General features: G+C 37.9%; 1 protein-coding gene across 3 annotated transcripts in view; it reads left to right on the top strand.

The window, feature by feature from the left end:
• LOC106873345 (uncharacterized) overlaps positions 1-27,853 on the top strand; it is a 263,949-nt gene that overhangs the window by 58,623 nt on the left and 177,473 nt on the right. The window contains exon 1 of one of the 3 annotated variants that reach the window (XM_014920673.3): positions 7,204-7,364. The exons of the other annotated variants lie outside the window; for them this stretch is intronic. Coding sequence (XP_014776159.3) covers positions 7,304-7,364 — 61 coding nt within the window. The 5' untranslated portion in view covers positions 7,204-7,303. Of the gene's footprint in view, positions 1-7,203; positions 7,365-27,853 lie in introns of those variants that run through there. 3 annotated transcript variants of the gene reach the window in all.

Genomic DNA, 27,853 nt, shown 5'->3' with positions numbered 1-27,853 from the left:
CACATTCATGCATGCACACACACACACACATGCATGCACACACACACATGCATGCACACACACACATGCACACACACACACACATATATATGATGGGTTTCTTTCAGTTTTTGTCTACCAAATTCACTCATAAGTCAGTCCAAGGCTATAGTAGAAGACACTTGACCAAGGTGTTACACTGTGGAAGTGAACCTGGAACCATGTGGTTGGGAAGCAAACTTCTTGCCGCACAACCATGCCTAGGTATATACATATGTTTCTATCACACATATACAGAAAGAGAGAGAGAGAAAATGAAAGAGAGAGAGAGAGACAAAATACAAACATAGATAAATAGACAGATAGACAGACAGTTAGATAGATAGACAGACAGATAGAGAGAGAGAGGGGGGAGGAGGTCTCCAGGAAGTTATAGATAGGTTTTCAACACTTAAATAAAAGTAGACACACTTACATACAGGCAAGCTCAGAATGATAGGAAGGTATGCCTTCAGATAAAGTTATCTATATATATATATCATACACACACATACACACATACACACATACACACACACACCCATTCTATTATTCAAACACTGCTTTAGTCATTACTGCATGGCCATAGCAGGGCATCGTCTTCTAGGATATAGACATTATGTATGTATGTACACATGTATATATATATATATATATATATATGCATATCTATAAATATTTCTATTATATATATGTTTATGTATACTTGTATATCTGTTCATATATATATGTGCGTGCGTGTGTGTGTGTGTGTATGTGTGTGTGTGTGTATGTGTCTGTGTGTGCATGTGTGTGTGTGTGTGTGCTACTGATATGGAACCCAGTATAACCTGTTGCATGGTCGGGTTGTTGGCAACTAAACTGGCACTCCCAATAGGCTATCCTGGTGAGGAGGGTTGGGACTAAAAGAAGGCCTGTTAAAAGGCCAGATGAACCTAGTGCAGCTTTGACTATCTAGCACAGACATAGCACAGACATGCAGAAATTCTGGAATGGTGCCCAGCATGCTGGAAGACCACTGGAAGTGAGGCACCCCTTAGCTCTTGTTGAAGCATGTCTCTAGAAGGCTACTCTGATATAAAACCAGATATGCAGGGAATGACATTGGACATTTTGGGGATCTTTTACTTATGCTTGAGATCATGGTGCTCCTACATCCCTGACCCTGCAACTGATATTGGCACCAGATGTTCTCTCAGCTTGTCTCTAGATAATGTCAATAGAATGTCTATGAGGTGTTGTGCAAGCCTTATTGGACCTAAAACTTTGCACAGGCATTGCTGACTTTTTCCTTTACATGTGCATTGCTTCTCTTTTTTTTTTTTTTCTTAGGTATATATCTATATATATTTTTATTCAGACATCCTGTGGCAATGGAAAGGTGGCAAAGCATGCAGACCTGACAGGTTGGAAGCATGTAGTCAGTGACCTGCATGTAGGCAACCCATGTTAGATATAAAGTTGTCTCCTTGTTGCCTAAGACAGCGATGGTATTTGGTTGCTGCATGGGTGTCAGAGCAGCTCCATTTGGAGAGAACACTGCTCATCCAAAGGCTGTGGAGATTCTAGAAAAGGTGAACCAAAAATTGCCTGTCTTTCTCTATTTGGTCAGTTTAGCATGACTGACAGATGTCCAACCTGCGCTCGAAAAGCAAAGAGAATACTTATAAAATCTGGTTGGAACTTGAATATTTCATGTTGGAATATGCACACTCTGTAGGATAAGCGTGACTGTGGGTCTGAAAGATGCACTGCACTTATTGCTCGCGGACTGAGCTGTTATAACACTGATGTAGCTGCACTTTCAGAGATTCGTGTATTACGTGATGGTCAGCATGAAGTAGGAGGTGGATACACCTTTTTTTGGAAGGGAAACTGAAGGAAGAGTGCAGAGGGGCTGGTGCTGGCTTTGCAGTTCAATCTGAAATCCTTAAGAACTTGGAAGAGCTTCCTGTTCCTATAAATGATGGGTGATTTGCTACTTAGTGCCTATGCACCTACTTTAACCAGTATTGATGAAGATAAAATTATTTTCTATACCCAATTAGGAAAATACTTAGGAAATTCCCCAATTCTGATGAAGTCATTCTGCTGGGGAATTTCAATGCCAGAGTTGGAACAGATCAGCAGGCATAGAACTCTCTTGGATGTTTTGGTATAGGGAAGATGAATAGCAATGGTCTCATGCTTCTAGAACTTTGCAAGGAATACGGACTTTACATTGCAAGAACTCATTTTATGCACAGACGTGATCACACAACAATATGGATGCATCCAAGGTCTAAAATTTGGTACTTGCTGGATTATGTCATCATTCGCAAGCATGACATCTATGACATTTGTAATGTCAAGTCCTTTCATGGTTTGGAGTGCTGGATGGATCACAGCCTGGTGCCACCAAAGTTTCAGATGATGATCAGAATGAAAGAAAGAAGAGGGTGTCTGAATGTCCATAAGATATATGATGCTGTGATGAGGAAAGAGCTTTAGAATCATTTATTCAGCATTGAAAATACTACAGTGTGGGAAGATTTTCGAGACCAGGTTTTTCAATATGCTACTGAAACACTGGGATATGCTACTGCCAGACACAGAGACTGGTTTGATGAAAAAATGCTGAAGTTCAGCGACCACCAGTCGTAAAATACCATGCCCACAATGTATTACTGCAGAGAGGACTTTCAGTTGTGCAGTGAAATCTAGCGCTTGCCCACTACAGCAGTGTAAAATCACTACTGCAGCAATCTCTCAGGAAGACGCAGAATACCTGATCGGAGGATCTTGCTCGTGATGTTCAGGCTGCTGCTGATGCAAATGGCAGCAAGAAGCTCTACTATCTTATAAAGTAGGTTTATAGGTCTAAGAGCTCTGCACCAACTCCTTTGCTTTCCAAAGTGTCTTCTACTTTGTTTACTAAATCAACAGAGATCACAGGTCACTGGATTGAACATTTTTCTGAACTTCTAAACCATGAGTCAGTTGTGGATGAAGCAGTGATTGACACTATGCAACAGAGACCTGTCATTAGCTCCTTAAATTCCTTGACACTCAATAGATGAGGTAATGACAGCAATAAGTCTGTAGTGAAACTACCTCCCGCCATTAGATACAAAACTACTATCGCCATTACATACAATCTTCTCATTTAAATATAAATAAATGCAAGCGTAGTAGAGAACCCGTTCCTTGTCATCACGTGACTGATTATTATTCGAATCGGCAACTTCTTCGAACCGTTCCCGCCAGAACGCAAACTGACCAATCACAGCCCCTAATAAGGTCACATGATAGAGTAAAATTCTATCACCGTCTTGGAGCCATCTTAACGCTATAAATAGATCAACTCATACCCCACAAATTTGTCTCGGTCCAGTTTCTCTTTGAGAACTGTTCCGTGTACCACACGACAGCAGCAGCAACAAGTAGCCAGCGACCACTTCAACAGCTTTGTCCAGCCAACGATGACCACTGCCGTCGCCACATCAGCAACACGTTTCTACGACTACTACCAAGCAGCCTCTACACCACCAGCGTCAACACGACTTACTATGTACACCACACCAAACTACCGCGGCACATCTCTCTTTTCGATTCTCTTAGGTGACTCAGCTTCACCACGATAAATAAACAGACAAGAGTTCTTAAACAGACAAGAAATTCTTATCCAGCGACGAACATCTGTATAACAAGAATCACGGCCCGGCATCGATGCCACGACATCACAACTAGTGATCAGCTCTGCCACACTCAGCCAACTCACTTTCACATACAGAACTTTTCCTATAGTGTACTAAAGATCTGGTATAATTGCTCACGTGTTATTGACTCTTTCTATTTGCTGTAAACACTCATACACACATGTATCACTCACATACACACTTTTCTTTGTATGACGGCCTGTCTTTGATTATGTTCTTATATGTCGCATTCACACTCACACACAGACATACATCTTTAACGCTACAATAAATATCTCTGTTATTCATCTTATACGGTTGTGGTCTTTCATTACTGGTCATCTATGTTATCGTCGCATAACATATCATGTATATCATCCATCGATATATAATTGTGTGTTCGACCGTGTGACACGTTTAAATAAAAGGAGTCCTCTGTTCTTCCATTCGTCACCATTTCTCCTTTTATGAGTTCGCACGGTCGTTCCTTACAAGTCAATTGAATCATGGTAAGTCACCTGGTAAGCTTGGTATTTGTGCTGAGGTCCTGCAATTTGATAGTGATCACATCACACAGTCCCTTCATGAACTTATTGGTGTAATCTGGAGGGATGGTGCAATGCCTAAGGACTGGAAGGATGCAATTATTCTTCCTCTCTATAATGGAAAGGGAACGAGAGTATGGCAAATACAGAAGTATTGCTCTGCTATCAGCTGCTGGCAACTATTTTTCTTACCTGCCTGAATAAGTGTCTTGTAAATTAAGTCCTATTTGAATCTCAAAGTGGTTTCCAATCTGGAAGAGGAACAATGAATATGATTTTCACAGTGAGACAGATGCAGAAGTGCTATGAGCAGAATATGGATCTTGTCCAGGTATTCATTGATTTAACAAAGGCCTTTGATACTGTGAATAGGGTTTCCCTATCAAAAATACTTGGCAAACCTGGATGTCTGGATCACTTTGTATCAATAATCAAATCATTTCATGATGCGATGGAGGCTTGGGTCAATGTTGGTGGTGGCATGGCAGGACCCATTCCTGTAGAGAATGGTGTCAAGCAGGGTGACATCCTTGCACCAACTCTCTTTTCTCTATACTTTGCTGCTACTCTTACTCATGCTTTTCTGTAGACAACTCTTCTGGGATATATGTCAGGTCTCGATCTTCTGGCCATCTTTTTAACCTGCCTCAATTTGCTGCCAATTCAAAAGTTTTTCAGTCTATTATTTGTGACCTCTTTTATACAGATGACTGAGACTTAGTCACTCATACAGTGAATGATATGCAAATACTTGTGAATCATATTTCTGCTTCTTGCAAGGCATTTGGACTCAGTGTTAGCCTGGACAAGACTGTTGTAATATTCCAGCCTGCACCAGGAAACCCATATGTGGAACCAGCTATCTTGGTTGAAGGAGCAATACTGAAAGTGGTAGACAAGTTTGTCTACCTGGGCAGCACACTCAACCGTTCTTGCTCCCTGGATGATGAAATATATCTCAGACTGCAGAGAGCAACTGATTCCTTCGGGTCTCTTGAATCTCGTATCTTGTCCCTACATGGTATCACTAGGCAAACAAAAATTGCTGTGTACCGTGCATGTGTACTGACATTGCTCCTTTACTCATGTGAGACATAGACCTTTTACAAGCGTCATGTAAAGGTCCTTGAATGCTTCCATCAGAGATGTCTGAAACACATTCTGAATGTTGGCTGGACCTTAAAAACTCCAGATACACAGGTCCTGAGGAAAACTGATCTCCTGAGTATTAAGGCGATGGTGCACAAACACTGGTTATGTTGGACTGGACACCTTGTTAGAATGGATGATGGCAGGATCCCTAAACAGATGCTATATGGGGAACTTGTTAGTGGAAAGCGACCCCAGCAGAAGCCAAGACTGTGATTTAAGGACTGTGTAAAGTCCTCATTAAAGGCCTGTGAAATGTGGGAGGCTGACTGGGAGAGCAATGCCTGTCATCACCGCAGATGGAGGAAACAAGTAAAGGAGGGAGTTGATGCCTTTGAAAGAGCACATATTCTTCATGACGGATTTAAGCATGCTTCTTGAAAATGCACTGCTAGTGTAATGAATGGGGAGAGCTTGGTCTGCAATGTTTTCAGTCATATATGTTTGTCAAGAGCAGAGCACGTTAGTCACCAACGGAGCCACAGATGTAATGTATAAGGAAGTCTTGAGTATACAATGTTCCTAAAGGTCAGTAATGGTTTTCCCCGGTTACGAATGAACAGCCATCATATATATAAATGTGAGTGTATATATATATATATATATATATATATATATATATATATATATATATAAGGGAGAGCTGAAAATTCCTGGCTTTGGGTAAAAGAAAATACAGGAAGAAAGGTTAATTATGATTTTATTCAGCATGTTCCTCTCAGATTCACACACTTATTGCAGTAGCCCTTCAGTTTTTCTAAGCCCTCTAAAAGAACTCAGAGGATTGGGTCTCTGGCCAGGCTTTTTGTGATACCCTTAAAGCCAGGAATTTTTCAGCAAACAACCCCACCCCTGTATATATATAGTATCATATATCCATTACAGTCCAAGAGTTATATCCCTTGACACTAAAATCCCTTCCTTGTGAGGAGTTAGGGACAAACACACACACACACAGACATACACACACACAGACAGATATTTCACTTTTTGTCTATCAAATCCACACACAAGGTTTCAGTCAGTCCAGGCCTATAATGCCCAAGTTGCCACATAGTGTATTGAACCTGGAACTTTGTGGTTGGGAGGCAAACTTCTTACTATACAGCTATGCCTCTACCCATATTATATTTATATATATATATATATATATATATATATATATATATATATATATATATATATATATATGTATGTATGTATGTGTGTGTGTGTGTGTGTGTGTATGTATGTACCCACACACACACACACAAAGAAAAAAAAGAAAAACAGGTTTAATAGAGATGAATAAATCTCAATTAAAAATAAATGATGACCCTTGACCTTGCAATTGTAATATACATTTATATAAAACAACACAACAGTACTATGTAACCCATCAAAGTCCACCTCTCTCTCTCTCTCTCTCTCTCTCTCTCTCTCTCTCTCTCTCTCTCTTCCTACCTCAGTGTGAAGCTGTATATTTGATTGTATGTGTTTATGACCTGATTTCAGCTGTGTGTGTGTGTATACATACATGATGTTCACACACACACATACACACACACATATGTGTAATGTATGTATATATGTATGCTTGTCTGTATATATATATATATATATATATATATATATATATATATATATATATATATATATATATATACATACACAGATATTTTTATATATGTGTGTATGTGTTTATATTTGTGTGTGTATTTGCATATATATATATATATATATATATATGTATATATATATATATATATTCATATATATATTTATATATGTATTTGTGTGAGTACCTGTGTGTACATGTACGTATGTATCTGTATGACTATGTGTGCCTTATCTATTTGTCACCGTTGTATCTTCTTTTACTCCACCTGGTGTCTAAAAAAATATACACCCTATGATGTATAGTTATGTTTTCTGATGATGGATTCCAAGCACATTGCAGTCTGTTTAATTCTAATCTCACTTCCTAGTATTATAGGTATGTATATATATACATATATATTTACTCTCATACATACGTACATCATATATAATATTTATGTGTGTACATATTTATATATATATAAATACTAACATATACATATACACACACATACATATATATTTGTGTGTGTATGTACATATTTATAATACTATACCTTCTATGAATGTATCTATTTCTCTGTCTGTCTGTCTATCTGTATGTATGCATGTATGTAGGCATGTAGGCATGTATGTATGTATGTATACAAATGTGTGAATTCATATATGTGTGTACAATCTTCTTGTGTACTGCCTTTTTCCTTCCTGCCCTCTTTTAATTGTAATATCAGTGGTCACAGTGGATCGGTGGTGATAGATCCAGCTGGCCAGAGTTGATGTAGAGTCACGAGATTAGGCCCTTTGTAGTACATAGTGCAGATAGAGGGAGGCGATGAATAAATTATATTTATGTGTAATTAATGTATGTGGATGGATGGACTGATACACACACACACACACACACACATACATACATAGCCATCTAAGAATCCATAAGTCAGAAAAGATATGCACTTTATTTGTCAAAAGAGTTGGTATGCACTGTTTCTTTTTATTATGCAGGTCAATAAAATCAAAACTCCTTGTCCAATTTTCTTGAAATTTTTACGGGATATGCAGCATTATATATCCCATGTCTCGTATACTTTTTGTCTACATTGGTGTACATTTAAAGCAGAAATGAAGAAAAACACATTTATTGGGTGTTTCTTTTTATTGTGCAAGTTGACAAAAATTATATAAACTACATGTAATGTGATTTACATATAGAACAATACATAACCAACCAGACCATTAATATATACGTATATCTTCCATCATATAATTATATTTACAAACAATTATGTATATAATCTACATCTTTATATAGCCTCCTTTACCATCTATAACTTTAAATATTATCTCATCAATTGATTTTGTCAATTTCTCAATGATTTCACTTTTAATATAACTTGCAGCAGTTTTTACTGCTTCTCATAGTAAATCCTTGTTTGGGTATTGTTTACCATTAGGATATACATCTTTTTTAATAACTGACTACAAATTTTCTGTTGGGTTTAGATCCAGAGATCTAATTCCAGTGTCTTATATTCTTTGAAACCTTTCTTAGCTAAATGGTTACTAATTAGTTTGGCAGAGTGTGAAGGGGCATTATCATGCATAAATATGCTCTTTAACTTGAAACTTCATGATATTGACTTGTACCAATGGAAGAAGTTGTTATCTAGAAACTTGCAATAATTTTCAGCATTTATTTTGACTCTATCTGCAACCTTAAATGGACCTATAATGTCTCCTCCAACTATACCAGCCTAAAACATGATTTCTCTACCACCCTGCTGTCTTCTTAATCGCATTGGTTGACTTTTCCCATGTAACACCCAGCCTCTTGCTCATCCATCATGTCCATCTAATGTTGCTCTCTACTCGTCAGTAAAAATTACATTTGTAAAGTCTGTCTTCATATATCTTTTTGCCCACGTCATTCTTTTTTTCTTTGTCTACTTTATTTAAAGGAGGCAATTTTACGAAATTTATGACTTTATCTATTTCTCTTAGTGTTATTGTGCAACGGTTTTTTCCTTTGTATGTTAGAGATTCCTGCTTCTTCAAAGATTTGTTTGCTGATTAACCCACTTTTCTTGCATATAATTCTTTTGAGTTTTCTCTTATCTTTATTTGTGGTGTTCTTGAAACCCGTTTTCTTCCTTATTCTTACTTTCTCAATGTTTTGTACCTGCTTTTTTTTTTGTTCTGTGATCTCTATTTAGCTTTTTAGAAATTACAATTGTTGTATCCCCTTCTCCCAGTAGTTTCACTATTTCTTTCTTCTCCTTTGATGTTATATCTTTACTTCGACCCTTTTCTATATTCCCTGTATCTGAAATTAAGAAACATTTTAAAATCACATATCACATAGGGGAAAGCAGTATCTTGTTAACTTGCATAATAAAAAGAAATATCCTAAAAACATGTTTTTCTTCATTTTGCTTTAAATGTACACTGATTTAGATGAAAAGTACACAAGATATAGGATACATAATCCTACATATCCCATAAAAATTTTAAGAAAATTAGGCAAGGGGTTTTGATTTTAGTGAGGAATGATTGACCTGCATAATAAAAGGAAACAGTGTATTAATCGAAGTGTACAGTATTATATCTGTTATGGATATATATTATTGTACTTTTTGATTAATATATATATCCGTATCTATAAAAGCCAAGATGTGTGTGTGTGTACGTGAATATAATTTATGCATGTCCACAAATTAGCACGCATGTCGCTCCAATTTTAGGAGGACATTCGTCATGACCCTATCTGCATTTTCGTCAACTTTTTCTCTCAGAGGCACCCGCGTATAACTGTGAAAATCGATTTTCAACCATAACTTTTAACAATTTTCATTTTCAAGTTGGAGAAAAACCTATTGTTTACAAACAGGAGTTAAGTCCCCTCCTAGCGACGCGCACGTTCTTAAGACTTTTGTTGCTTTTTTTTTCCAGCGAGGAAAAAAGTGTTTTGTTGATATACAGGCAACACAGACACATACGAACATGTATGCGTACAAAAAATATGTATGCAATTGGTGTACATACGTGCGTGTGTGTATGTGTGTGTGTGTGTTGCCCATATATATATATATATATATAATATTATTAGGGACAAAATTACAGGTAAAAAACTCAATTAAAATCAATTTATTAAAAACTAAAATTAAATTGAGCCTTATAGATAAAGTATATATAAAATATATATAGTTTTAGGGAAAATAACCAATTTTCAAGAACTCATCGATGAAAATCCACTATCACATATAGAAAAATTAATAATTAAAAGCACAATAAATGAGTATAATATAAAGTAAAGTAAATATCATAAGATAAATATAATAAAAAGATTACACGTGTTTCATAACCAATTTTCAAATAGAAAAGAAATTTAAATCGATTAAAATCAATTGAAATTATCGAAAATAAGTTCTATTCAAAAATATAGCTACTCGTCAGATCGTAAGTAGAACAATAATTAGATATATATCTCAACCAACAATAAGTACCAAATGAATTAATATGAAATACTTATTATATAAAGATAGAAAAATTATTTTAAAAATATCATAATATCAAAATAATAACCATTCAATAATCATCCCTTCATCCATAATAATAACATGTATATTATATACAAAAAACATCTTACCTAAATTATCATTGTTTTAAATTATCATTGTTTTAAATACAAGTTGAACGAAGTTTAAGTTTAAAATAATAATGAAGATAAAATTAGTACATATTTAACCGGTGTAATAGTTAAAGCTATACTATTTAAAGCTATGATATTATGATATTTACTTTACTTTATATTATACTCATTTATTGTGCTTTTAATTATTAATTTTTCTATATGTGATAGTGGATTTTCATCGATGAGTTCTTGAAAATTGGTTATTTTCCCTAAAACTATATATATTTTATATATATATATATATATATATATATATATATATATATATATATATATATATTTATATAGATAGGTTGATAAATTGGATATTAATTCAATTTAAAACCAAGTGGCCTAGCATATAAAAAAATCTGAAAATTCAGAAAAAGTTGTATTACACGTGTATAAGGGATGACCACTAGGTGGACATCCAATATGCTAGAAAGAGGTCATCAACAACCCAACCACAAAGAAAAATAATGTTCTCCAGAAAAATTTCGCTAAACGCCAGAACAAGACAAAATGAGAAATAAACAGAATAAAGAATTATCTATGGACTGCTGCAGTTTCGAACATTAATGTTTTACTTACGTAACATCCATGTTCTCATATATATATATATATATATATATATATATATATATATATATACTTAAGACTTAGTTGTGATCTGAACATAACCGCTTCTGACACAGAGAATCGAGAGCCCTTTTGGTCATTCTATTTTCCTAGCTGGAAGGGTTCCTAACCCATGGGCAAAGAGGGGTTACATGATGGCAGTGGTGTTTTCAAAGGTCTGGCATGTGTTACCTGATCACCTCTGCCGATCAAACTCTCAACCCATGCGCTCCAGTTGCAACACTGATACTGCCCAAATTTGATGTCAATGTTACTTAGTTTGGTTTGAAATAAAGAACTTGATTAGCTTAATAATCCCAACTTAATCCCGGGCAAAGCCGGGCTATACTGCTAGTACATATATATATAAAGAGGAGACCATTGACAGGACTCCTTACATGCTATAAAGGCCAGTTAAAACCCTCATATTTATGATAATATATATATATGGCTGTTTGGTTAGGAAGTTTACTTCCTAGCCACATGGTTTCTGGATCAGTCCCACTGTGTGGGACCTTGGGCAAGTGTCTCCTGCTATAGCCTCCTAACAGAGAGGGATATACTTACATTTATAAAAACAAATTTTGTACATTAACCAATGTTTTCACGAAATGAAATTGGTTCATGAGTTAGGTTTTCTGTGTGCTTTCAACTAATTTGAACTCCATCATGTTGACTGTGATCTTTGTTTTTTTTTTGAAAACGGATTTGTGGGTGGGGTATAAATCACTTTTACAATTTGTAGTTCAGAAGTGTGGAAGTTGTAAGGATAATTTATGGACGAATCAGTTAGACTGAGAAAAGAAAGCTAATACAACGAATGGAGTGGAAGTGAGTGACAGTTACAGACACTAAATGCAGGCAAATTTAATTTATCAATTCCTCTCTCTCTCTCTCTCTCTCTCTCTCTCTCTCTCTCTCTCTCTCTATCTCTCTCTCTCTCTCTCTCTCTCTCTCTCTCTCTCTCTCTCTATCTCTCTCTCTCTCTCTCTCTCTCTCTCTCTCTCTCTCTCACACACACACACTATATATATATATATAAATATGTACATGAAATTAAATATTAAATACATTTTTTGTTTTCAAAATATCATTTCCTTTTCCAAAAATAACATAGTTCACAGATTTCATCTTCTGCAAAATATAAACAAACATGTGTACACAGACATACACATACACACATGCATAGGTGTACACATGCACAGGTGTATATTAATATGTATAAGTGTATACACACACAGACACACACATGTGTGTATACATATACCTATCTCTCAATATATATATGTATGTGTGTGTGTGTGTGTATGTCTGTGCACACGTTTGAATGTGGTGTGTGCCAGAGGGCTTTCAAATCCAATGGGGGTCTTAAAAGACATGTTAGGATCCACAATGCACAGAACTTAGCTGCAGGTATTCATAGTACAAATCAGAGGTGCAATCTGTGTGGGCGTTTTTTCAGAACATTGTCTGGTTTAAAAAGCCACATCAGACGCCATGAAAGGGCTAAGGAGTAGGTGCAGGAGGTGGTCAAACTCTGTGTAAGGAGTAGACAATCACCATATATTTATATATATATATATATATATATATATATATATATATATATATATATATATATATAATTATTACAAATTAAAAGGGTACTGATCCCTTAATTATGTTTATAAATATATATATATATATATATATATATATATTTATATATATATATATATATATATATATATTTAGAATTAACTATGTATGGTCCTAGACAACCCACTGACACCCACCCCACCAGGAGGACTCAAGCAATATCCAACCTGAATTTCCACAGGGCGGACTGGAAGTCAATTCGCAGAGAGATTCAAAATCAAAACTGGCATGACAGCCATTCTATACAAGACAATGACCTCAAACTAAGTCATTTTATGTCAACCATACAAGACATATGCACCAAATACGTGCCATATAGAAAGACCAGCAAACATGCCAATAGAATTCCTAGAGACAGGAAAATCCTTATGAGACACTGAACAAAGGTCTCAAACCAGTTAAATAGAGAACTGGAGGATAGGAAAAGGGCTAAATTAAAACTAACACTATTAGAAATAGAAAACAAAATTAAACTCTCCCATGAAAAGGAGAGAGCAGAGAAGGAGAAGAGAGCAGTAGAAAGCATAAAAACAAACCCCAAGGCTTTCTATAGATTTGCAAAGGAGACTGCTACGGTACAGTATAAGATAGGACCCCTATTCCTGCCTAATGGCTCACTGACTGCAGATCCCACATGGATAAGTGAAGTGCTCAGTACACAATTCAAGAGTGTCTTCACTTCTCCTCTGAGTCACATGCAGATAAAGAACCCAGCTGATTTCTTTGACAATAGCACTCAGCAGAAAAAGACTGCATCCATTACCTACATCGACATTGAAGGGGAAGATGTGATAGCTGCCATAAATGAAATGAGCTCAAATTCGGCAACTGGCCCCGATGGTTTCCCAGCTGTCCTCTTAAAGTCGTGTAAACAAGAACTAGCAGGACCACTCCGGATACTCTTCCAGAGTTTCCTTGCAAATGGTAAACTTCCCAAAAAGCTGAAGGAAGGCACCATATGTCCTATCCATAAAGGTGGAAGCAGAGCAGAGGCTGGGAACTACAGGCCCATCTCTCTGACTTCACATATTAGCAAAGTCATGGAACGAATTGTCAGAAGGAGATTGATTGTGTTGCTAGAAGAAAATGACTTACTGAATGAGACCCAGCATGGTTTCCGTCCAGGTAGAAGCTGCCTCATGCAGCTCTTGCAACATTATGACTGGGTCCTGAAGCAGCTACTTGACCATTCAAATGTTGATGTGATATATCTCGACTTTGCAAAAGCCTTTGACAAAGTTGATCAGGGCTTGATATGTCACAAGCTGCGAAACCTTGGCATAGCTGGTAAATTAGGAGAGTGGCTGCATGACTTCCTGAATGGTAGAAGTCAGACAGTTGCAGCCAATGGAGAACTATCTAGGGAAACACAAATATTGAGCGGTGTTCCACAAGGAACTGTTCTGGGGCCACTACTGTTCATAGTGGCCCTTCTGGACATGCCCACGGTCACTCGGAGAGCCACTGTCACTAGCTATGCTGATGACACAAAGATATCTCAGGCAATAAAGAATCCTGATGATATTGTAAGCCTGCAGAATGACCTAAATGCAATATATGAGTGGGCAGAGCAAAATAATATGCAGTTCAATGCAAAAAAATTTCAAGTACTGCGCTACAAGACCACAAGCACCTCCCAACTGGCATACACAGGGCCTGGAGGTACTGTAATCCCAGACCCACAAAAAGTAAGAGATCTGGGCATCAACATGTGTAGTGATGCATCATTTCACATGCACATTGTCAAGTTGACAGCAAAGTGCAGACAACTGGCAGGGTGGATACTGAGGACATTCTGTACAAGGGATCAAAAAGTCATGTTGACTCTGTGGAAGACATTTGTTCTGAGCCGCCTAGACTATTGCTCTCAGTTGTGGTCACCACACAGTGTTAAGCAGACAGCAGAACTCGAGGCAATTCAGCGGCACTATACAAAAAAGATCGCCACAGTCCAACAGATGAACTACAGGGAGCGACTGAAGGCACTAGGTCTCTACTCCCTGGAGCGCAGGCAGGAGAGATATGTAATAATATACATATGGAAAATACTGGAAGGACTGGTGCCAAACTTTGGCATCAAGTACTACAGGAATGCCCGCACGGGTCGCCACTGCATGGTGCCAAAGGTACCGTCCACTGCATCTCACATAAGAACGAGATACTGCAGCAGCCTCGGTTTCAGAGGACCTCAGCTCTTCAATGCCCTGCCAAAACATTTGAGAGACATGCAAGACATGGATGCGGAGGTCTTCAAGACAAAACTTGACACTTTCCTCTCCACGATACCAGACGAACCAATGGCTCGTAATGAGACGCAGTTTAGGGCAGCTATGTCAAATTCTCTTATACATCAGATGTGCCATCAAAATTCTTGATTGGACCATGTCAGGTGGGGGAGAAGAGCCATGCAAGGAACGTGAAAATCACAGTGGTGCACCAGCATGACCGCAGCCACTTGGCTGAAACACATAAATAAATAAATAAATAAATAAATAAATATTTATATATATAAATATATATATATATATATATATATATATATTTTTATATAGATATATATTTATATATATATAGGAAAAGGGAAAGATGGCTGCTTATAAATGCCAAAACCTTCCCAGGCGAAGAATGTACCCCACAACATAGACTAGTAGTTAGTGACTTCAGGATCAGGGCTAAGTGGTTGCCCAGAAGACAACTAGCATGGAGGAGAAGGGTCTGGAAGCTTAAAGATCCTGCGAATGGACAGAGATTTAGAGACTTATTACTCGAAGCCTTTGACGAAATAGAGGGGGATGTAGCTTCACACAATGTAGAAGACAACTGGACGTTTCTACGGGACAACCTGCTGAGGTCCACTGATCATATCTGTGGATGGTGCTAAGTCCCCTCTCTACCTAAAATAACGTGGTGGTGGAACAATGTTGTTGACAGAGCAATTGGGGAAAAGAAACAAGCCTGGAAGGCCTGGAAGAACGGAGGTAGCCAGAAATTGTATCAGACTACCAGAAGGGAAGCTAGGCAACAGGTTTATTTAGCCAGAAGAGAAGCAGATAAGAAAAAATTTGCCAATGTTCAGTGCCGTGAGGACCAAAGACTTGGGGTATTTCGTGTTGCAAGACAGTGTGTGAGAGAGAAACGTGATGTCGTGGGAGAGAAATGTGTTCGCATGGATGATGGTACGCTTGCACTAAACGAGGCTGCAAAGAAAGAGGTTTGGAAATGCCACTACGAAAGATTGCTCAATAAAGAGAATGAATGGGAGAAAGAGAGTCTGCCACATGTCAACCCAACAGAGGGACCAGCTATCCGAGTTGACAGTACCATGGTAGATAAAGCAATTAAGAGTATGAAGACAGGGAAGGCCTCCGGCCCACCAGGAATCACTGCACAGATGCTCAAAATATCTGGCAGTGTCGGCTATAGCCTAGTCACCCGTATTGTTAACCAGGTGATACACAAAGGAGTCATACCCAATGACTGGTGTAGCAGCACCATAGTCAACTGCTACAAAAGTAAAGGTGACGCTTTAGATACAAATAATTACAGAGGTATCAAGCTGTTAGATCAGGTAATGAAAGTCACGGAGAGGGTCATAGCTTAACTACTTAGGGAGTGAGTCAGTTTAGATGAGATGCAGTTTGGGTTCGTGCCAGGGAAAGGCACCACTGATACTATATTTCTGGTAAGATAGCTTCAGGAGAAATACCTAGCCAAGGATAAACCTCTGTACCTGGCTTTCGTTGACATGGAGAAAGCCTTTGACAGAGTCCCCCGATCCCTCATCTGGTGGTCAATGAGGAAACTAGGGATAGAAGAATGGTTAGTGAGAGTTGTGCGAGCCATGTACAGAGATGCTGTCAGTAAGGTGAGGGTTGGCAATGAGTACAGTGAAGAATTCTGGGTAGATATAGAGGTCCACCAAGGTTCTGTCCTCAGCCCCCTCCTATTTATCATAGTCCTCCAGGCTATAACAGAGGAATTCAAGACAGGATGCCCCTGGGAGCTCCTCTATGCTGATCTGTAGAAAAGGTGTAGGTAGAAACTCTATAAGATATACCCAGTGCAAGCTATGGACATATAAGAGGTGCAGCAATATCAAAGGAAGGTTAACTAGGAAGTTAGTTTTTGTATGTAGCAGATGTTCAGGAGCTATAAACACTGTAAATGTGCAGAAAGTAACTTCTGCCACATTCCAGGGAGAAAAACTAGAAGTGATTGATAGCTTCCGCTATCTAGGTGACCAAGTTAGTAGTGGGGGAGTGTGCGCTGAAAGTGTAGCTGCTAGAATAAGAATAGCCTGGGCAAAGTTCAGAGAGCTCTTACCTCTGCTGGTGACAAAGGGTCTCTCTCTCAGAGTAAAAGGCAGACTGTATGACGCATGTGTACAAACAGCCATGCTTCATGGCAGTGAAACATGGGCCTTGACTGCTGAAGACATGCGTAGGCTCGCAAGGAATGAAGCCAGTATGCTCTGATGGATGTGTAATGTAAGTGTGAATACTAGACAGAGTGTAAGTACCTTGAGAGAAAAGTTGAATCTAAGAAGCACCAGTTGGGGTGTGCAAGAGAGATGATTGCGCTGGTATGGTCATGTGGCAAGAATGGACGAGGATAACTGTGTGAAAAAGTGCCACACCTTAGCAGTTGAGGGAACCTGTGGAAGAGGTAGGCCCAGGAAGACCTGGGTGAGGTGGTGAGGCAAGACCTTTGAACATTGGGCCTCACCGAGGCAATGACTTCTGACCGAGACCTTTGGAAATATGTTGTGCGTGAGAAGACCCGGCAAGCCAAGTGAGACCTAAATCCAAGGCCTCTGCCAGGGGTGTAGCCAGCCCACTTATGCATACCTTTCCTTCATTGGACACTAAACTCTGTTTGCGAAGACCTGTTGAGGCAACTGAAATCGAAATAGAACTAAATTCGACGACTGGCACCCATGCCAACGTCATATCCTTCATTGGACACAAAACTCAGCTTCCGAAGACCTGTTGGGGCAAGCGAAAGCGAAATCATGATGGCACCTGTGCCCAGCGTCGCCTCTCTGGCACGTGTAAAGACTTTTGAGAGAGATCGTCAGTGCCGCTGGACTGGCTCTTGTGCAGGTGGCACATAAAATACACCATTTTGAGCGTGGCTGTTGCCAGTACCGCCTGACTGGCCTTCGTGCCGGTGGCACGTAAAAGCACCCACTACACTTTCAGAGTGGTTGGTGTTAGGAAGGGCATCCAGCTGTAGAAACTCTGCCAAATCAGATTGGAGCCTGGTGTAGCCATCTGGTTTCACCAGTCCTCAGTCAAATCGTCCAACCCATGCTAGCATGGAAAGCGGACGTTAAACGATGATGATGATGATGATGATATATATATGTATATATATATATATATATAGGGAGTTAATTATATGGACAATCATAGACTGACCAATGGTTTTGCATCCATAAAGCACTCAGCCTTATAGACGGCTCATCTGATTCTAATGGCAGTGGGCATATAACCTCTTTTCAAATTGGAGATAGAAAACCATTATGGTCAGTTAATTTTGTAAATATATATTATCCAAGCCTTAGATGAGACAGATTGGAGCTGGTTACCACCACAATCTCTTATACAACCCCCTCAGCCTTGCATAGGCCTCCCACTGGGCAGTCATTGTATTCCAGCCTCTGCTCACATTTTAGGGATGTTCGCTAAAATTTTTTTAATGCTGGGTATGCAACTAAATGAGACCCTTAGGTTATGAGTGTGAAACCCTTGGTCATGCTATGACTGGCCATATTATTAGCTTCCTATAAATACATTACTGCTTTAACATTTAAAGTGTGCTTCTGTTTTGGATATCTGATCTTCTAACAATCCATATATATATAGCCCAACTAATTAGGGAGCGAATCAATTTAGATGAGATGCAGTTTGGGTTCGTGCCAGGTAAAAGCACTACTGATGCCTTATTTCTAGTGAGACAGTTGCAAGAGAAATACCTAGCCAAGGATAAACCTCTGTACCTGGCTTTCGTTGACATGGAGAAAGCCTTTGACAGGGTCCCCCGATCCCTTATCTGGTGGTCAATGAGGAAACTTGGGATAGAAGAATGGCTAGTGAGAGCTGTGCGAGCCATGTACAGAGATGCGGCCAGTAAGGTGAGGGTTGGAAATGAGTACAGCAATGAATTCCGGGTAGAGGTAGGGGTCCACCAAGGTTCCGTCCTCAGCCCCCTATTATTTACCATAGTCCTCCAGGCAATCACAGAGGAGTTCAAGACAGGTTGCCCCTGGGAGCTCCTCTATGCTGATGACCTTGCCCTAATTGCGGAGTCACTATCAGAACTAGAGGAGAATTTTCAGGTGTGGAAGCAAGGTCTAGAATTGAAGGGCCTTAGAGTCAACCTAGCTAAAACCAAAATCCTAATAAGTAGGAAGGTAGATAAAACACAAACCCCTTCAGGTAGATGGCCCTGCTCAGTATGTAGAAAAGGAGTAGGTAGTAACTCTATAAGATGTACCCGGTGCAAGCTATGGACACATAAGAGGTGCAGCAACATCAAAGGCAGGTTAACTAGCAAGTTAGTTTTTGTTTGTGGCAGATGTTCAGGTGCAATAAAGACTGCAAACAAACAGGAAACAACTTCTATCTCATTCCAGGGTGAAAAACTAGAGGTAGTCGATAGCTTCCGCTATCTGGGCGACCAAGTTAGTAGTGGGGGTGGGTGCGCTGAAAGTGTAGCTGCTAGAATAAGAATAGCCTGGGCAAAGTTTAGAGAGCTCTTACCCCTGCTGGCGACAAAGGGACTCTCACTCAGAGTAAAAGGCAGACTGTATGACGCATGCGTACGAACAACCATGCTACATGGCAGTGAAACATGGGCTGTAACTGCTGAGGACATACGTAAGCTCGCAAGGAATGAAGCCAGTATGCTCCGTTGGATGTGTAATGTCAATGTGAATACCCGTCAGAGTGTAAGTATCTTGAGAGAAAAGCTGAACATTAGAAGCATCAGTTGTGGCGTGCAAGAGAGACGATTGCGCTGGTATGGACATGTGGTGAGAATGGAGGAGGATAGCTGCGTGAAAAAGTGCCACACCCTAACAGTTGAGGGAACCCGTGGAAGAGGTAGGCCCAGGAAGACCTGGGCTGAGGTGGTGAGGCAAGACCTTCGTACATTGGGCCTCACCGAGGCGATGACTACGGACCGAGACCTTTGGAAATGGGCTGTGCGTGAGAAGACCCGGCAAGCCAAGTAAGATCGTTGCCAGTGCCCCTGGACTGGTTCTTGTGCGGGTGGCACATGAGATGCACCATTTTGAGCGTGGCCGTTGCCAGTACCGCCTGACTGGCTCCTGTAGGATTTTCGAGCGAGATCGTTGCCAGTGCCCCTGGACTGGCTTGTGCGGGTGGCACATAAAAGACACCATTTCGAGCGTGGCCGTTTTCGTGCGGGTGACACGTAAAAGCACCCACTACACTCTCTGAGTGGTTGGCGTTAGGAAGGGCATCCAGCTGTAGAAACTCTGCCAAATCAGACTGGAGCCTGGTGTTGCCATCCGGTTTCACCAGTCCTCAGTCAAATCGTCCAACCCATGCCAGCATGGAAAGCGGACGTTAAACGATGATGATGATGATGATGATAGTGTAAGTACCTTGAGAGAAAAGTTGGACCTAAAAAGCCTCAGATGTGGTGTGCAAGAGAGATGACTGCACTGGTATGGTCATGTGGCGAGGATGGATGCGGATAGCTGTGTGAAAAAGTGCCACACCCTAGCAGTTGAGGGAGCCTGTGGAAGAGGTAGGCCCAGGAAGACCTGGGATGAGGTGGTGAAGTACAACCTTCAAACATTAGACCTTACCAAGGCAATGACTAGTGACCGAGACCATTGTAAATATGCTGTGCTTGAGAAGAACCAGCAAGCCAAGTGAGACCATAACACATGGCCTATGCCAGGGGTATAACAAGCCCACTTATGCGTACTTTTTCTTCATTGGACACTAAACTCTGCTTGCAAAGACCTGTTGAGGCAAGTGAAATCGAAATCAAATTCGATGACTAGCATCCGTGCTAGTGGAGCACTAAGAGCACCATCCGACCGTGATCGTTGCCGGAGCAGCTGACTGGCTTCTGTGCCAGTGGCATAAAAAAGCATCATTTGAGTGTGATTGTTACCATTGTCGCCTTACTGGCACTCGAAAAAATATTCGAGTGAGGTTCTTGCCAGTGCCGCTGGACTGGCTCCTATGCAGGTGGCACATAAAAAACACCATTTGAGCATAGCCATTGCCAATACGGCCTGACTGGCCCTCGTGCCAGTCGCCCGTAAAAGCACCCACTACACTTTTGGAGTCATTGGCATTAGAAAGTGCATCCAGCTGTAGAAACTCTGCCAAATCAGATTGGAGCCTGGTGCAGCCATCTGGTTCATCAGTCCTCAGTCAAATCGTCCAACCCATGCTAGCATGGAAAGTGGGCGTTAAATGATGATGATGATATATAGTCTTTTACTATGTCGTAATTTGAACATTCCTTGTGTTACATGTGCTATGTTTCGAAGCAATCGTATTTTCATTTTGTGAAGTAAATTTGATGATATCTATAAGAGGTATAATTGTTATACTGGACTGATTTTAATGAAACTTGGTAGTTTGATGAAATAAAGCCGCTTGATTGAATTTAGAAGCAACCAAAATAATGAATTGAATGTTATGTGATTTATTTTTGATTTTTAGATATTTTACTTTTGAAATGTTCAATATGATGCATAGAAGAAGAAAGGCAAGACAGGTTTCAATCTCAGAGACAGCAAAATGCTGTGGAGACACAAGAGCAACAGAAAGTAAAACTTCAGTTTGAAACAACCAGGCAGACAGACAGACAGATAGATAGACTGACTGAGTGACAGACTGACTGAGTGACAGACTGACATATATATATATATATATATATATATATATATATATATATATATATATGAGAAAAAATAAGGTACTCAGAGATCTGGATGGTTGTACATTTACAGATTTTTATTAATATGTCACATGTTTTTATAAATCATATATTAGTGCTTGCTTCTACTCTAGAATCTTCAGATTCTACTAGAGTAAATGCAAGCGCTAATATATGATTTATAAAAACATGTGACATATTAATAAAAATCTGTATATGTACAACCATCCAGATCTCTGAGTACCTTATTATTTTTCCTAATATATAATACCTGTACATTACCTCCAAACCTTAGCGTGAGGCATTCTTGTATAGTTATGCCCTTACATATATATATATATATATATATATATATATATATATATATATATATATATATATATATATATATATATACATATGTATATATAGGATATACTTTTCGTAATGAGATAAAAAACCAAGGCTGTGTATAATATAGAACATACATTTATAAATCGAATGTCTTACAGCTGTTTCCATGATATTTATTATATCCCGTCATCAGAGACAGTGTGAGAGGATGATTAAGCAATAGTTAGTTTAGTTAAGATAGGAAATATAGAGTGAATGTAGGGATATTGTATTTGTAAATATATTGTTTAGGCAGAATGGTATACATATAAGATTCCAGTAATCTTAATAATGGATTTACAAAGCCAACAACCAATCTTAAAAATAATTAGACTTTACTCACAAGGTACTGGAATCTTATATGTATACCATTCTGCCTAAACAATATAGTTACAAATTCAATATCCCTACATTCACTCTATATTTCCTATCTTATCTAAACTAACTATTGCTTAATCATCCTTTCACACCGTCTCCGATGAAGGGATATAATAAATATCCTGGAAACAGCTGTAAGATATTCGATTTATAAATGTTCTGTATTATACACACCCTTGTTTTTTTATCTCATTACGAAAAGTATATCCTATATTCACACGCTGGTTTTTGACCTACGTTGGACCCCTTATTCGCATAATTACCGAACCTGGAGCTTAACTGTGGTCTATCCATAGCACTTACTCAGCATTACCTGAAACCTCTGGGTCTAACTGACACCACTGGCGCTCATAACCTATATATATATATATATATATATATATATATATATATATATATATATATACATACACATGCATAAACATACATTGATATACACATATAGTCATAAATATTTGTTACTAGCAGAGATACCGGGCATTGCTTGGGATTAAAATGGCATGATTTTTTATTGTTTTACTTCTTTCGGTCATGTGACTGCAGACATGCTGGAGCACCTCTTTTAGTCAAAGAAATCGACCCCAGGATTTATTCTTTGTAAGCCTAGTACTTATTTTATCAGTAGCTTTTTCGCCAAACAGCTAAGTTGCGGAGACATAAATACAGCCACATCAGAACTCAAGTGATAGTGGTAGTACAAACACAAACCCAAATGCGCGCGCGCGCACACACACACACACACACACATACATACATATATATACATATACATGTATAAACATATGTGTATATATATATGTGTCTCCACAGTATATGTGTATATATATATATATACATATAGAGAGAGAGAGGCGCAGGAGTTGCTGTGTGGTAAGTAGCTTGCTTACCAACCACATGGTTCTGGGTTCAGTCCTACTGTGTGGCACCTTGGGCAAGTGTCTTCTACTATAGCCTCGGGCCGACCAAAGCCTTGTGAGTGGATTTGGTAGACAGAAACTGAAAGAAGCCCGTCGTATATATGTATATATATGTATGTGTTTGTTCCCCCAACATCACTTGACAACTGATGCTGGTGTGTTTACGTCCCCGTAACTTAGCGGTTCGGCAAAAGGACCGATAAAATAAGTACTAGGCTTACAAAGAATAAGTCCTGGGGTTGATTTGCTCAACTAAACGCGGTGCTCCAGCATAGCCGCAGTCAAATGACTGAAACAAGTAAAAGAGTATACGTATATATATATATATATATATATATATATATATATATATATATGCAATATATATATATATATATATATATATATGCAATATATATATATATATATATATATATATATATATATATGCACACCCATCTTCGTCCTTTGTTTTTTTTTGTTTTTTTTTTGTAAATTCTCACTAAAAAAATATATATATATATTTCGTTTTTGGATTTGGTTTGCAAGATTCTTTATATGTGAGTTTGTGTGTTGAAGCATATTTTGTTGTGTCTGGGGAGAGTCATTCCCTTTTAGTGTCTTGTTATTTAACACACTCACTGGTAAAGTTTCCACTCATTTACTTATTTATTTTTCTAAAATTTTTGTTGTGTCTTGCAACCTTTTAATAGGTCGTTCATTCCTTCTGTTATCTGAGCTGCATTCTTTTTTGTTTGTTTATGCACATATGTGTATGTGCACACACATGTATGTGTATGTGTGTGTGTGTGTGTGTACCTCTGTCTCCGTGTGTGTGCATGTCTGAGTATGTGTGTGTATGTATAGGTTTTTGTGACTATGTACTGTGTCTGAATGTATGTATGTGTATCTCCATATGTGTGGATATGTGTCTCCATATGTGTCCTTGTGTGAAGTGAAGTGAGTGTGTATATGGTCATGTGTTTCAATCTTCATTTGCATATGTGTGTGTGTATATGTGCTTGTCTGTTCATATTACATATCTATCTGTGTGTCTATCTATTTATATTCATATCCATTTGCCTACATACATGTGCATATACATATACATACATACACATACCCACATACATCTACATAACATCCCACTAACTATTCTACTTGCATATATATATATATATATATATATAAACTAAGTATGGGTGTATGCCATACCTTCAAAATATGTTGTTTACAACAACTCAGCATGTGTATGTATGTATGTATGTTGTAAGCGTGTACATTATTATTATTATTATTATTTCTCAACAAAGTATCCTGTACCTTGTTTTACCATTAACTTGCATTAATATCCGTATAATAATATAATATATTACTAGGCTATGATGCTTTTTTAATTTTTTATATTTACTTTCTTCGCTTTATATTAGTATGTTATTAGTTTTTACCTTAAGGAGAAAATTTTTTTATATTTGATGAACTCTCTTGGTTCTCTCCCTCCACTTTTGAATTAGCATTTAGCTTACGACTTTAGTTTACTTTTCAGTGATCTATTTTGCCCCCCCCCCCCGTTTTAATCATTTAATTTAAACCTTTAGTATAGCATTTACAGCCCCCTCCCTTTATAACTCTATGTAAACAAGCGTTCTTACTTCTAACGGTCACTTACTTGACCATGTAATATTATAACTCGTAAGTTACCTCATTATTTCACATTTGTCTTGCTTCTATATGTTGGTTCCCTGACGATGAATATATGTGCAATTCCAGCACCTCTTACTTCTTTGGAGTAGAGTGCACATATATTTTGAAACATATGTAGGAATAAAAGGAACTTTTATTTATATGCATTTTGCTCCATTTATTGTTATTATTCATATCTACTCAAAATGCATCACTTTAACTTGGTATCTCTGCCTATAAAATGGGTGTGATATCCTGTTTTTTTGTGTGATTTTTGCTACCCATGGTAACTATTAACATATTTACATTGTCAAGGTTTTTTAAAACTGAGATAATATTAATATATACATAAACTATTATATATATATATATATATATATATATATATATATATATATATATATATGTGTGTGTGTGTGTGTGTGTGTATGTGTGTGTGTGTGTAAATACATACAGTGTACATTTAAACACATAAGAGAGATGTCCATAATAGGACATCTAACCCAGTAGAAGGAGCAGTCAAACTCCAAGCCACAATTAGGGATAATTTCGAAAGGGAATGAAAAATAAAAACATTTACCATTTATTTCCTGAACCAAGGTTTCGGGCTATTTTCAGCAAAATAAAATAATTTGCTAGGCCAGCTATGATCAGCAGGAAAGCCAAGATTAACATATAAACACGAGGCAATACATAGAACATGCCTCATGCTTATATGTTATAATTTTTCATATCTGCCATGCATGTGCGGCCCTCCTAATAGCAGCTAACACAAAAAATGCCAACCCTCTTCTAGAAATTAGCCAAAAAATCATTATATCATGATTAATAAATTTGAGATTTATTAATAATATATATATAATAATAATAATAATAATAATAATAATAATAATAATAATAATAATAATAATGATGATGATGATCATAATATAGCGGCGAAAGAATTTGACAAGATCAGTAAATATAAAGACTTGCTAATAGAAATTGAAAAAATGTGGCACCTCAAGGCGACTACCATACCAGTGATTGTAGGATCTCTAGGAATGATAAAAAAAGGTACTGAAACCTATTTGAAAATGATACCAGGCTTACCATCCCTACAGGAAGTGCAAAAAATCGTGCTAACTGGAACGACTCATGTACTGAGAAGAGCATTATCGCTGTGAAAACAACATTCATTAATTAATTTTTTTTTTTTTTTTTTTCTTAAATACATGTTTTACCTGTGAATTTGCGTGTGTAAACTGGGAATGCATACAATGAGTTTCTTTGCCCTAGGTGTACGGAAAACACTCGGTGAGAAATGGAAGAAAATTTGAAGAAAGAAGGAAAAAAACAACATAATAATATTAGGGATAAAAATCCAAATTTACAGGGAAAAATTCAATTAAATTTATCAAAATTAAAATTAAATTAAATTTCACAATATATAATATATAAATATATAATTTAGAGAAAAAAACCACAATTATTGAATTCATCCATGAAAATCCACAATCACATATAGAAAAATTTAATTAGTAAATACACTGAAAAGACCTATAATAAAAATCAAAAAAGTACAAAGTAATAAATATTAAAATAGTAAAAATGACTACACGTGTTTCATAACCATATTTTCAAATAGAAAATCAAATAAAAATCAAATCAATTCAAAATGAATCGATCGAAATCAAAAGTATTCAAAAGTATAGCTAATCTTCAGGCCATATATATATATATATATATATATATATATATATCAAAAAAAAAATGCGCCCTTTTAAAGCCTAGCCAGACTCATGGGCCCAGTTTCCCAGTTTCAATGGCGTATGTGTTCCCCAGCTGGACAGGACGCCAGTCCATCGTAGCGTTACTCATTTTTGCCAGCTGAGTGGACAGGAGCAACGTGCGTTGCCCAGACCAGGAATCAAAACCACAATCTTACGATCATGGTTCTGACACCCTAACCACTAAGCCACATGCCTCCACACACACACACACATATATATGTTACATCTTATTTTTAGTACTTATTCTATCAGTCTCTTTTGCTGAACCACCTACATTACAGGAGCTGTGAATAAACCAAAACTGGTTGTCAAGTGATGCTGGGGGACTAACACAAAGACACATATTCACATAAATATTTATGATGGGCTTCTTTCAGTTGCCATATACCAAATCCACTCGGAAAGCTTTAGTTAGCCAGGGGCTAGGACTGAACCAAGAACCATGCAGTTGGAAGCAAACTTCTTATCACACAGTCACATCTGCACACACACACACACACACATCTTTTACTTGTTTCAGTCATTTGACTGCAGCCATGCTGGGGTACAGCTTTGAACGATTTAGTCAAACAATTCAACCCCAGGACTTATGTTTTAAAGCCTCTTACTTATTCTATTGATTTCTTTTGCTGAACCGCTAGGTTACAAGGATGTAAACACACCAGCACCAGTTGTCAAGCAATGGTGGGGGCAAACACAGACACAAAGACACACACACATAGATATATACATATACAATGGTGGTGCCCCAGCATGACCACAGTTTTAAAGTTGAAACACTTTAAAGAATTTAATGAATTATATATATATGACAGGCTTCTTTCAGTTTCCATCTACCAAACCCATTCACAAGGCTTTGGTTGGCCCAACGCTATAGTAGAAGACACTGAACCCAGAACGATGTGGTTGGGAAGCAAGCACCATATATGTA

This window comes from Octopus bimaculoides, chromosome 28 (assembly GCF_046866305.1).
Source record: "Octopus bimaculoides isolate indiv1 chromosome 28, ASM4686630v1, whole genome shotgun sequence".
NCBI lineage: Eukaryota > Metazoa > Mollusca > Cephalopoda > Octopoda > Octopodidae > Octopus > Octopus bimaculoides.
This window is presented reverse-complemented; position numbering and strand designations above follow the sequence as displayed.